This window comes from Panulirus ornatus, chromosome 19 (genome assembly GCF_036320965.1).
Source record: "Panulirus ornatus isolate Po-2019 chromosome 19, ASM3632096v1, whole genome shotgun sequence".
NCBI lineage: Eukaryota > Metazoa > Arthropoda > Malacostraca > Decapoda > Palinuridae > Panulirus > Panulirus ornatus.
Window position 1 is genome coordinate 21,801,585 of NC_092242.1, and position 14,563 is coordinate 21,816,147.

Genomic DNA, 14,563 nt, shown 5'->3' on the forward strand with positions numbered 1-14,563 from the left:
ATAATCACCAGACCTTTTTCAGCACATAAATCTACAAGCTCTTCACCATTTCCATTTACAACACTGAACACCCCATGTATACCAATTATTCCCTCAACTGCCACATTACTCACCTTTGCATTCAAATCACCCATCACTATAACCCGGTCTCGTGCATCAAAACCACTAACACACTCATTCAGCTGCTCCCAAAACACTTGCCTCTCATGTTTATGGATGGGGTTGTTAGGGAGGTGAATGCACGAGTTTTGGAAAGAGGGGCAAGTATGAAGTCTGTTGGGGATGGGAGAGCTTGGGAAGTGAGTCAGTTGTTGTTCGCTGATGATACAGTGCTGGTGGGTGATTCATGTGAGAAACTGCAGAAGCTGGTGACTGAGTTTGGTAAAGTGTGTGAAAGAAGAAAGTTAAGAGTAAATGTGAATAAGAGCAAGGTTATTAGGTACAGTAGGGTTGAGGGTCAAGTCAATTGGGAGGTAAGTTTGAATGGAGAAAAACTGGAGGAAGTAAAGTGTTTTAGATATCTGGGAGTGGATCTGGCAGCGGATGGAACCATGGAAGTGGAAGTGGATCATAGGGTGGGGGGAGGGGGCGAAAATTCTAGGAGCCTTGAAGAATGTGTGGAAGTCGAGAACATTATCTCGGAAAGCAAAAATGGGTATGTTTGAAGGAATAGTGGTTCCAATAATGTTGTATGGTTGCGAGGCATGGGCTATGGATAGAGTTGTGCGCAGGAGGTTGGATGTGCTGGAAATGAGATGTTTGAGGACAATGTGTGGTGTGAGGTGGTTTGATCGAGTAAGTAACGTAAGGGTAAGAGAGATGTGTGGAAATAAAAAGAGCGTGGTTGAGAGAGCAGAAGAGGGTGTTTTGAAATGGTTTGGGCACATGGAGAGAATGAGTGAGGAAAGATTGACCAAGAGGATATATGTGTCGGAGGTGGAGCGAACGAGGAGAGGTGGGAGACCAAATTGGAGGCGGAAAGATGGAGTGAAAAAGATCTTGTGTCATCGGGCCCTGAACATGCAGGGGGATGAAAGGAGGGCAAGGAATAGAGTGAATTGGATCGATGTGGTATACCGGGGTTGACGTGCTGTTAGTGGATTGAATCAGGGCATGTGAAACGTCTGGGGTAAACCATGGAAAGCTGTGTAGGTATGTATATTTGCGTGTGTGGACGTATGTATATACATGCGTATAGGGGTGGGTTGAGCCATTTTTTTCGTCTGTTTCCTTGCGCTACCTCGCAAACGCGGGAGACAGCGACAAAGCAGAAAAATATATATATATATATATATACATATATATATATATATATATATATATATATATATATATATATATATATATATATTATCCCTGGGGATAGGGCAGAAAGAATACTTCCCACGTGTTCCCTGCGTGTCGTAGAAGGCGACTAAAAGGGATGGGAGCGGGGGTGCTGGAAATCCTCCCCTCTTGTTTTTTTTTTTGTTTTTCTCAAAGAAGGAACAGAGAAAGGGGCCAGATGAGGATATTTCCTCAAAGGCCCAGTCCTCTGTTCTTAACGCTGCCTCACTAATGCGGGAAATGGCGAATGGTATAAAAGAAAGAAAGAATATATATATATATATATATATATATATATATATTTTTTTTTTTTTTTCATACTATTCGCCATTTCCCGCGATAGCGAGGTAGCGTTAAGAACAGAGGACTGGGCCTTTGAGGGAATATCCTCACCTGGACCTCTTCTCTGTTCCTTCTTTTGGAAAATTAAAAAGAAAAAATATATATATATATATATATATATATATATATATATATATATATATATATATATATATATATATATATATATATATATATATTATCCCTGGGGATAGGGGAGAAAGAATACTTCCCACGTATTCCCTGCGTGTCGTGGAAGGCGACTAAAAGGGGAGAGAGTGGGGGGCTGGAAATCCTCCCCTCTTGTTTTTTTTTTAATTTCCAAAAGAAGGAACAGAGAAGGGGGCCAGGTGAGGATACTCCCTCAGAGGCCCAGTCCTCTGTTCTTAACGCTACCTTGCTAACGCGGGAAATGGCGAATAGTTTGAAAGAAAAAGAAAAAGAAGATATATATATATATATATATATATATATATATATATATATATATATATATATATATATATATATATATAATTTATTACAGGGAAAACTTAAATACAACTTTGTTAGAAAAGAAAAATCACAGTTACTGGAGGTGAAAGTGTTCAGCTAGAAAGCCTGCTTAAAAGACTAAGGCTGGTGCTGTAATCTCTCACAATCACCTAACACCAGTGTGATGCCCGGCATTGCTCCATGTACTCACAACAACAAGAAAATCTGAGGGCTCTTAAAAACACCTAGATGCGTAGACACTAGAAAACTTACTGCTTTGAGCTGCCACCATGATCAGTCTCTAACCACCTGTGTACCCTTCCTTATTAACTTGCATTTTATGCTTGAGGCAATCATGTCCTTTCCCCTGCTGCACTTGAACTAATCAACTCTTAACCCTTAACTTACCACACACTTGTATACCTATGTAGTTGTGGTTTCTTAGGGCTTGAAAAAAGGTTTAATCAGTCATTTAAATACTGTCCTTGCTTGTTTTGCTGGTAGGTTGTTGCTTACATGGATTACTGTACTCAGTGACATATGTTTGACTTACTGCATTACATTTCAACTACATTGTACTTTCACTGCACCTTGATTTTACTTCATCTTGCAGCTGTTACTGAGGTGCTCTTATGCTTGTGCATAAACACATTAGGTTATATTGCATTATTACCTCATTACATTATATTTTCATTTTTTTTTTTATTATACTTTGTCGCTGTCTCCCGCGTCAGCGAGGTAGCGCAGTGAAACAGGCAAAAGAATGGCCCAACCCACCCACATACACATGTATATGCATACATGTCCACACACGCACATATACATACCTATACATCTCAACATATACATATATATATATATATATATATATATATATATATATATATTTCTTTTTTCTTTCAAACCACTCGCCATTTCCCGCATTAGCGAGGTAGCGTTAAGAACAGAGGACTGGGCCTTTGAGGGAATACCCTCACCTGGCCCAATTCTCTGTTCCTTCTTTTGGAAAATTAAAAAAAAAAAAACGAGAGGGGAGGATTTCCAGCCCCCCGCTCCCTCCCCTTTTAGTCGCCTTCTACGACACGCAGGGAATACGTGGGAAGTATTCTTTCTCCCCTATCCCCAGGGAATATATATATATATATATATATATATATATATATATATATATATATATATATATATATATATGGAGAGAATGAGTGAGGAAAGATTGACCAAGAGGATATATGTGTTGGAGGTGGAGGGAACGAGGAGAAGAGGGAGACCAAATTGGAGGTGGAAAGATGGAGTGAAAAAGATTTTGTGTGATCAGGGCCTGAACATGCAGGAGGGTGAAAGGAGGGCAAGGAATAGAGTGAATTGGAGCGATGTGGTATACCGGGGTTGACGTGCTGTCAGTGGATTGAATCGGGGCATGTGAAGCGTCTGGGGTAAACCATGAAAAGCTGTGTAGGTATGTATATTTTGCGTGTGTGGATGTATGTATATACATGTGTATGGGGGTGGGTTGGGCCATTTCTTTCGTCTGTTTCCTTGCGCTACCTCGCAAACGCAGGAGACAGCGACAAAGCAAAAAAAAAAAAAAAAAAATATATACACTCACAGACATATACATATATACACATGTACATAATTCATACTGTCTCTCCTTATTCATTCCCGTTGCCACCCTGCCACACATGAAATGACAACCCCTTCCCCCTGCATGTGCGCGAGGTAGCACTAGGAAAAGACAACAAAAGCCACATTCGTTCACACTCAATCTCTAGCTGTCATGTATAATGCATCGAAACCACAGCTCCCTTTCCACATCCAGGCCCCAGAAAACTTTCCATGGTTTACCCTAGACACTTCACATGCCCTGGTTCAATTCATTGAGAGCACATTGACCCTGGTATACCACATCGTTCCAATTCACTCTATTCCTTGCATGCCTTTCACCCTCCTGCCTGTTCAGGCCCCGATCACTCAAAATCTTTTTTACTCCATCTTTCCACCTCCAATTTGGTCTCCCACTTCTCCTCATTCACTCCACATCTGATGCATACATCCTCTTTGTCAGTCTTTCCTCAGTCATTCTCTCCATGTGACCAAACCATTTCAAAACACCCTCTTCTGCTATCTCAACCACACTCTATTTACTACCACACATCTCTCTTAGTCTTTCATTACTTACTCAGTCAAACCACCTCACACCACATATTGTCCTCAAACATTTCATTTCCAGCATATCCACCCTCCTCTGCACAACTCTATCTATAGCCCATGCCTCGCAACCATATAGCATTGTTGGATCCACTTTTCCTTCAAACATACCCACTTTTCCTTTCCGAGATAATGTTCTCGCCTTCCACACATTTTTCAACACTCCCAGAACTTTCGCCCCCTCCCCCACCCTATGACTCACTTCAGCTTCCATTGTTCCATCTGCTGCCAGATCCACTCCCAGATATCTAAAACACTTCACTTCCTCCAGTTTTTCTCCATTCAAACTTACCTCGCAGTTGATTTGTCCCTCAACCCTACTGTACCTAATAACCTTGCTCTTATTCTCATTTACTCTCAGCTTTCTTTTTTCACACACTTTAACAAACTCAGTCACCAGTTTCTGCAGTTTCTAGCCCGAATCAGCCACCAGCGCTGTATCATCAGCGAACAACAACTGACTCATTTCCTAAGCTCTCTCATCCACAACAGACTGCATACTTGCCCCTCTCTCCAAAACTCATGCATTCACCTCCCTAACAACCCTATCCATAAACAAATTAAACAACCATGGAGACATCACACACCCCTGCCGCAAACCGACATTCACTGAGAACCAGTCACTTTCCTTTCTTCCTATTTGAACACAAGCCTTACAGCATCGATAAAAAGTTTTCACTGCTTCTAACAACTTGCCTCCACACCATATATTCTTAATGCCTTCCTCAGAGCATCTCTATCAACTCTGTCATATGCCTTCTCCAGATCCATAAATGCTACATACAATTCATTTGCTTTTCGAAGTATTTCTCACATATATTCTCTTCAAAGCAAACACCTGACCCACACATCCATTACCACTTCTGAAGCCACACTCCTCTTCCCCAGTCTGATGCTCTGTACATGCCTTCACCCTCTCAATCAATACCCTCTCATATAATTTCCCAGGAATACTCAACAAACTTATACCTCTGTAATTTGAGCACACACATCTATCCCCTTTACCTTCGTACAATGGCACTATGCAAGCATTCCGCCAATCCTCAGGCACCTCACCATGAGTCATACATACATTAAATAACCTTACCAACCAGTCAACAACACATTCATCCCCTTTTTCAGTAAACTCCACTGCATTGCATTATGTTACTAGAAATATCCAGTCAGCTTGTTGATACAGCCTCAATATTGATTCATGAGTGACAGGGATATTATATTTTGTGTAAGGGAAAAATAGTTGAAATGTGACATTTTACCCTATCCTCAAAGAGATTAGTCTAAATTTTTCTGCTGGTTATATCGTAACATTTTCCCTCCTCTTTAAAGAAATTATACTGAATCAGTCATTGTCATCACTTAACTCACCACTGTTGCCAATGTGAAAAATTATGTTTATTTACAGGTTGTGTCCCTAATCCAAAATCCGGAATGATCCAAAATTCAAAAGTTTGTTGAGTGCCAACATGCCATTACAAGTGGAAAATTTTACACCTAAACATGTTTTTTTCATTATATTAGTAGTATTTCGTATTTTTATGCTGTTAAGTACCTATGTGTGAATAAGTGTAAGAAAGTGATTGCTTATCAGTAGCATATGAATTCAGAGTCAGGAATGAAGGTGATGCCAAACCACAACAGATTGTCCACATGGGTGGCAGAGGTTGTGACACCTTAGCTTTCTGATGGTTCATTGATACACAAACTTTGTTTCATGTACAAAATTATTAAGAATTTTTTATAAATTACCTTCAGGCTATATGTATAAGGTGTATATGAAACACAAATGGATTTTGTGTCTAGACTTGGGTCCCATCCCCAAGATATCTCATTATTTTTTTCTATACTGTTCGCCACTTCCCACATTAGCGAGGTAGCATTAAGAACAGAGGACTGAGCCTTTGAGGGAATATCCTCACTTGGTCCCCTTCTCTGTTCCTTCTTTTGGAAAATTAAAAACGAGAGGGGAGGATTTCCAGCCCCCCACTCCCTCCTTTTTAGTCACCTTCTACTACACGCAGGGAATACGTGGGAAGTATTCTTTCTCCCCTATCCCCAGGGATGATCTCATTATGTATATGCAAATATTCAAAAATCCAAAAAGAATCAAAATCTGAAACACTTCTGGTCACAGGCATTTTGGACAAGGGATACTCAAACTATACTAAATTCTGAATTACCAACATCACATTAGTTTGGTTTGCCAACCTATATATTCTGCACCCATGTCCTTTCTAGTTTTGCATGATTTTAGATCTGTAGTGTGGATCTCTTATGCTTAGGATAGTATGCCTGTCTGACATCTGAATACTTAACATAAACATGACTTGAGCTTTCATTTCCCCTAACACATTAGCAACAGTATTTACATCAAGTATCATCTCATGATTCTGATATGGTTCCTCTGTCAGTGGCATACTTTCTAAGAGGAGCTTTTTTGTTTCCCTTTGGTATGGAGTGATAACAAACCCTACATGATCTTCAGTACCTTAGTTTATCAGCTGAAACCCCTGGCCAAAAGAAATGTTTGAAGATCTTCGTTACTGCCTTCTTAGTGCTTAAGTGACCTCTGAAAATTGACTCTTAAGCTAAGTGCATTATTTCACTCTGAACTTTATTGGCACTACATCTTGGTCTAACTTGCCTATTTTATCTGATCCTACTGTAAATTTCTTATATAACACATCCATGCTATGAATGAACTTAGATGTTTAACCTCATTTAGTCATTTTTGTCTCTCTCGATACAGCTCACCATCATACTGATGCTAGTAGAGTTGTTGCAGCACTAGTACTTGTAATATTGGAAATGAATTTTTCATTCCCAAATCACTTTTACTTCACATGAGCAAAACAGTTTACCTTAAGAGTTTACCATCATGGCAAGAATAGTTTGAGATCATGCCTGAGATGTCAGTATTAGTGTCACACCCAGGATTGAAATTTCTTGGGGATCATCCATTGCCTGGTTTTTCTCAGTGCAAAAAGATAGTAAAGCAATTGCTACTGTACTCAACTAATTCAATAATAAGATAGTTACCCTGTATGAAATATATATCAACAAAACCAAAACTGATAAGATACTGATCCTCAAATGTATACAAATTAACCAGTTTGTCCACAAGTCACAAAATCTCTGGTTGAAAGTACCCTGGGCTGGTCTCTAGTTATGCCCATTAAGTTTTCACATTCATACATGTGCCCAACTCTCTAAGGAATAATGTAAGCAGGTGCTATGACATACCACTGTGCCAAACAAAATTCCAACATAATATATATTGTCCTGGAACTCATACAAGTTCACAGAAGATCCTTGAAGTCATCACCTAGTCTTCTTATGGTCCTGGTGCCATCCATGACATAACCATGGGAAAACACTAGTTTATATGTAGACTTGAGGATGCACAGATTCCCCAATTACTGCTCATAAAAGGTAATTTCTTATCTTCTCTTATAGATTCTTAATAGATTGACATGTCCTCTCCTCATTCATACAGGCAAAAAGGAAATCCCTAAATTATATGTATTCATTACACTTTGTCGCTGTCTCCCGTGTTAGCGAGGTAGCGCAAGGAAACAGACAAAAGAATGGCCCAACCCACCCACATACACATGTATATACATACTCATACACGTCCAGACACGCACATATACATACCTATACATCTCAACGTATACATATATATAAACACACAGACATATACATATATAAACATGTACATAATTCAAATTGCCTGCCCTTATTCATTCCTGTTGCCACCCCGCTGCACATGAAATGACAACCCCCTCCCCCTGCATGTGCATGAGGTAGCGCTAGGAAAAGACAACAAAGGCCACATTCGTTCACACTCAGTCTCTAGCTGTCATGTGTAATGCACAGAAACCACAGCTCCCTTTCCACATCCAGGCCCCACAAAACTTTCCATGGTTTACCCCAGACACTTCACATGCCCTGGTTCAATCCATTGACAGCACGTCGACCCCGGTATACCACATCATTCCAATTCACTCTATTCCTTGCACACCTTTCACCCTCCTGCATGTTCAGGCCCTGATCACTCAAAATCTTTTTAACTCTATCTTTCCACCTCCAAATTGGTCTCCCACTTCTCCTCGTTCCCTCCACCTCTGACACATATCCTCTTTGTCAATCTCTCCTCACTCATTCTCTCCATGTGACCAAACATTTCAAAACACCCTCTTCTGCTATCTCAACCACACTCTTTTTATTACGACACATCTCTCTTACCCTTTCATCACTTACTCGATCAAACCACCTCACGCCACATACTGTCCTCAAACATCTTATTTCCAGCACATCCACCCTCCTCCGCACGACTTTATCCATAGCCCATGCCTCGCAACCATATAACATTGTTGGAACCACTATTCCTTCAAACATACCCATTTTTGCTTTCCAAGACAACGTTCTCGACTTCCACACACTTTTCAACGCTCCCAGAACTTTCACCCCCTCCCCCACCCTATGATTCACTTCTGCTTACATAGTTCCATCTGCTGCCAAATCCACTCCCAGATAACTAAAACACTTCACTTCCTCCAGTTTTTCACTTCCTCCAGTTTTTCTCCATTCAAACTTACCTCCCAATTGACTTGTCCCTCAACCCTACTGTACCTAATAACCTTGCTCTTATTCGCATTTACTCTTAGCATTCTTCTATCTTACACTTTACTGAACTCAGTCACCAGCTTCTGCAGTTTCTCACCTGAATCGCCACCAGTGCTGTATCATCAGTGAACAACAACTGACTCACTTCCCAAGCTCTTTCATCCACAACAGACTGCATACTTTCCCCTCTTTCCAAAACTCTTGCATTCACCTCCCTAACAATCCCATCCATAAACAGATTAAACAACCATGGAGACATCATGTACCCCTGCCACAAACCAACATTCACTGAGAACCAATCACTTCCCTCTCTTCTTACTCGTACACATGCCTTACATCCTCGATAAAAACTTTTCACTGCTTCTAACAACTTGCCTCCCATGTCCCAAATCCCTAAATAAACACATTTATACAGTGAAGTCACTGAATCCATACTCCTCAGTTGCCCTGTGGTCACTCATCAAAGATGTGCACACAAGATCATGACACTTTTAGACCTGTGGTCCCATTTAGTAGACATGATTGGCTTTCTGAATGCCATGGGAACCCTATAGAGGTTGCTCATTGCTTATTTTTCTTATCCAAGTGTCGTGCAACTGATTTCTTGCTCCCTGACCTGAAAGTGCCCTTTTCTACAAACACTTTTTCTTTGCTATAGCTCTCTTTTTGAGTCACTGTACTGAAATATCAATGCTAAAATTGCTCATAACAATTGACCATATAGCAGAAATGAAAATATATAATTTTTGAGGTTTGTGGGAGGAGAGGGAATGCTCATTTTTTGTACCTGTGCCATAGTCTCTCTCATGTTCTCTGCATGGCTCTTCATGTAAGTATTTTGAGCACATTTAGTTTATAGCCCTTATGTTGATTTTCTAGTGTGGGGAGTGAAGTTTGTGTGAGTTACATGTGATGCCCAGTATGGATAAGGTTTTTTTTGGGAGGGAGTGGTTGACCATTCAGAATAATGGGTGGGTGCACAACTGTCAGGATTTACGAGGGTGAGAGATTTCTGTGATGATGCAGTCATTCTGCTTTGAAGAGCCAATGATCTGTTTGAGTGATGTTGTGTGGTATTGTCTGTTGCTGCGTCAATAGTGTTAGGGTATTGTGGTTTTGTGGTTATCAGCATATGAGAGAACTTTCATAATATGGTCTACAGGGGGTGATAAGGGGTCATGTAGGAAGAGATTGAAGATTGTTTAGAAAAATATCTGCTACTTGGCAAGCACATATCCAGGATTTGTTTAAGGTTGTGGGGGCAAAATACCAGTTTGCTAAGAAAATGTTAAAAAGCTCAAGAATGGTATGTACAAACACATTGTATCTTAAAGATCATAGAGCTTTTTGAGTTATTTGTTGTTAAGTTTAATCACTGATGTTAGTCAAATTTCCATAAAACTGATTACAGCTTTTGAAGAGAGGTATATTTATTACAAGACCTTGCACCATTTTTTAATGAAAACAAGTTTGATATTTGATAAAAAAAAAAAAAACAGGTGATTGCTATAATCAAGGAACTTTTGTTTGATGAAACAAATTAATCCGTTTACTGTGGATAGTGATGAGCTGTTTCAATAGCACTTCACTTTGGCTGCATCATACATGATTTCTTGTATTTGAGTTGCCCATCCATGTTTTTAGGCAGGAAATAAATGCACCAATCCTTTAATGGCGATATTGCCTTGCTGCCATACATAAGACACAGAGTTTATTCGATCACATTGTCAGAAACCATCAAAATGCCGTTAATTTTGTACTGCCCAGGCAGTACAGAAAATGTATATAATTTTTATAGTGTACATGTATGTACATTTTATAGTGTACATGGTATACATATATATACATTATATGTACACATATGTATGTTATTTTATCCCTGGGGTAGGGGTGGAAGTATTCCCTGTGTGTCACAGAAGGCGACTAAAAAAAGGCTGGAATTATCCCCCCCCCCCCCCCCCCACACACACACACACACACACACACACACACACACACACACACACACACACACACACACACACACACACACACACACACACACACCCCACTCCCCACCCCCAACATTTGTATATCAACTTCTAATAGAGGAAACAGAATGAGGAACCAGGCAGAGAGTGTTCATTCCCCTTGAAGGCTCAGGTTGGGGTGTCTGATTGTGTGTGGATGTAACCAAAATGAGAAGAGAGAGGAGATGGGTAGTTTGTTTGAGGAAAGAAACCTGAATGTTCTAGCTCTGTGGGAAACAAAGCTCAAGCTTGGGTAAGGGGGAAGAATGGTTTGGAAATGTCCTAGGAGTAAAGCCAGGGATTGCTGAGAGGATAAGTGCTAAGGAAGGAGTAGCTATGTTCCGGAACCAGGAGTCATTGGAGTATGTGATAGAGGGTAAGGATGTAAATTCTGCATTAATAAGGTGAAATTGAAAGTGAAGGGTGAGAGATGATTGATTATTAGTGCTTTTGCAACTAGCCATGAAAATAAATATCATGAGGCAAGTGTTTTTGGAGCAGTTGAGTGAGTGTCAGCTGTTTTGATGAAAGAGACAGGTTATTAGTGATGGGTGATTTGAATGCGAAGGAAAGTAATGTAGCAGCTGAGGGTACAGTTGGGTGCATAGGGTATTCAGTGTTATGAATGGAGAATGGAAATAGTGAACAGTTTGAGGAGTTGTGCGCTGAAGAAGGACTGATGATTGGAAATACCTGTTTTAAAAAGAGAGATATACACAAGTGAGTAGGACAGATGGTCAGTGGGCATCACTGGATAACATGTTAATTGATAGGGATGTAAAAGAGAGACCTTTGGATGTTAATGTGCTGAGACAAGCTGATGGTGGGATGTTTGATCACCATCTTGTTGAGGCAAGGGTTGAGATTTGTAGAGTTTTTTAAAAGAGGAAACAGTGTCGGGAGGAAGAAAGTGGTGAGAGTGAGTGAGCTTGGAAAAGAGACTTGTGTGAAGAAATTATTAGGAGAGATTGAGTGTAGTATGGCAAAAGGTGAGAGTAAATGAAGCAAAGGGAATGGGTGAGGAATGGAAGGCATTTATGGAAGCATTGTTGGCATGTGCAAGAGATACATGTGGCATGTGAAAGGTGGGAGATGGACAGATTGGAAAGGGTAGTGAGTAGTGGGATGGGTAGGGAACTATGGTTTCAGTGCAATACACATGACAGCTAGAGAATGGATGTTAGCAGATATTGATTTTCTTTATCTGTTCCGGGCACTAACTTGCTAATGTGGGAAATGGCAATCAAGTATGAAGTTTTTTATGTATTTAAACAGTGTAAGATGATACATACAACCCTTTAAAATCCTTGCTCTATCTCCTCACCTCATCACTACGTGTTACCACTTTATTTATCGATGAATGGTAACTAAGAGCAAAAACTGAGAGAATTTTATATTTACTTATATTTTATGATTCATAAGTTTTATGGTCGTATTTGTGGCTGTTCATAAGTTGCCTAGGTTGTATGTCATGGAGCATCTGTATATGTATGTATGTGTGTATAGGTATATGTATGTATATATATGTGTAAGCAGATGTGGTCAATCTTCATCAGTTCCTTGTGCTACCTCGCTAACTTGGAATTGACAGTCAAGTATTAAAAAAAAAGATATACAACAGTAATTAATATTTAATTACCCATGAACAGTTTCTGTGAAAGAGTCTGGGAAGGTGTTTCAGATGTTTGTGTTTGGTGGAATGAAATTCAAGATATGTTTTTGGGCTAGTTGCGTAGTGTTTATCAGTTCATTATGGTTCCAGTGTGTTTGTCATTCTGATGTTTGCAGGGTTAGGGGGATCTGTGAGTATAATTGTGTGAAGTGTGAGGTAAGATTGAGCTTTTGAATTTTGTGTGGAGTTTGGAAGATGGGTATAAAGTGTCTAAGGTGGGATAGAGTTAAGGCTGTTGTATAGAATTTGGTGCTGAGCATGTTAGGTTGTATTGTATTGAAACTATTTTTGTTTCATTGTGCAGGTGTTGGTATAGATGATTCTACATTTATACTCTTCAGGATGCCCAGAAGCTACTTACACTGGTGAACCAGTGCCTGGACTAAGCAGTCATCCTACAATCTCACCACCAACAACACCCCCTACAGCAACCAATGGAGAAGAGTTTCCTTGGACAGATGTTCGGTTGCCATTTCATGTTCAACCATTACATTATGACATCACTCTCCATCCAAACTTAACAACTAGGCATGTGCAAGGTATGATATTAAAGTTATGTTTTATTATCAGTAAATCATCAGTTGTACTTTTAGTTGATGTAGTTTACTTTTTTCATGGTGATCAGCAAAGCATAGGCTAAACATGCTCCAATCATAGCCATCTTAGATGAAAAGAAAAGAAGGTATGAGAAATAGAATGAAGAAATTTTCAATAGGTCAAAGGAAGAGGGAAAAATGAAATAGGGAAAAGAATTCCGCTGCTTCACTGTTTGAGGAAAGAAGGTATCATAATGGGCTCTTTTGATGTGACAGATCTCCACTCATAAGCTGTGGGAAGTATCAGCAGTTGATTAACCCTCATGAAACTGTTTTGAAATCACTTTTCCAGTGTATAGTGCATAGCTTATTTTGAATGCATATTATGTATGTAGTATTATATGATCTAGGTCACATTTTGACTCTATTGGAAATTTTATTTGCTCCTAGATATTTACATAACATTTATCGTTGTAATCCCTCTTCTTTGTGATATTTCCTGTGAACGTGAGAGATTTTGTCGGGTATCCTTTGGGGAAAATCAGGGTTAGGCCCTCTTCTAACCCTCAATGTTTCCAGTGAGAAAGTGCTTAACTTTCAAATCTATCATGATTCACTCACACTTAATGATGGCAACTTGCTCATTCTGGGCCCACCATTCCCCAGTCAGAGACCTCCTTAGAGGTGACTGTATCAACTTACTCAGTATTAGCCATGTGACACAGAATTCTCTTGGATGGCATGCTGACAGGACATGTGCTACCAGAATGTCTGTTTTTGTCCCATGAATCAGCGTCCCTTATTTTTTATGATTTGATTTCTTAAGAGAATGGTATATTGTATGTGTACTGTGGTCAGTGTCTTATGATTCATACAGGCAGACACTGTGTGTGTGTGTGTGTGTGTGTGTATGAGTAGAAAGGGCAGGAATAAAAGAGAGTGAATGGTTCAAAGTGAAGGTTATGTGGTAGGGATGTATAATGTCACCTTGGTTGTTAAATTTTTTGTAGGTGGGGTGGTTAATGCAAGTCTTAGAGAGAGGGGCAAGTATGGCCTCTGTGGTGGATGAGAGAGCCTGGGAGGTAATTCAGCTGTTATTTGATGATGATACAGCACTGGTGGCAGATTTGAGTGAAAAACTGCAAAAGTTGGTGACTGAGATTGGAAGAGTGTGTGAAAGGAGAAAGTTGAGAGTGAATGTAAATAAAGGCAAGGTTATTAGGTTCAGCAGGGTTGAGGGACAAGTTGGTTGGCTTATGAGTTCACATGAAGAAAAACTGGATGCAGTGAGGCATTTCACATATCTGGGAGTGGACATGGCAGTGAATGGAACTATGGCAGTGGAAGTGAGTCATAGGGTGAGGGAGGGGGCGAAAGTTCTGGGAGCACTA

The 14,563-nt window shown here is 40.0% G+C and overlaps 1 protein-coding gene across 1 annotated transcript in view; it reads left to right on the forward strand.

The window, feature by feature from the left end:
• LOC139755679 (endoplasmic reticulum aminopeptidase 1-like) overlaps positions 1-14,563 on the forward strand; it is a 383,172-nt gene that overhangs the window by 46,604 nt on the left and 322,005 nt on the right. Inside the window, exon 3 of the mRNA XM_071674326.1 lies at positions 12,978-13,175. Coding sequence (XP_071530427.1) covers positions 12,978-13,175 — 198 coding nt within the window. The remainder of the gene's footprint in view (positions 1-12,977; positions 13,176-14,563) is intronic.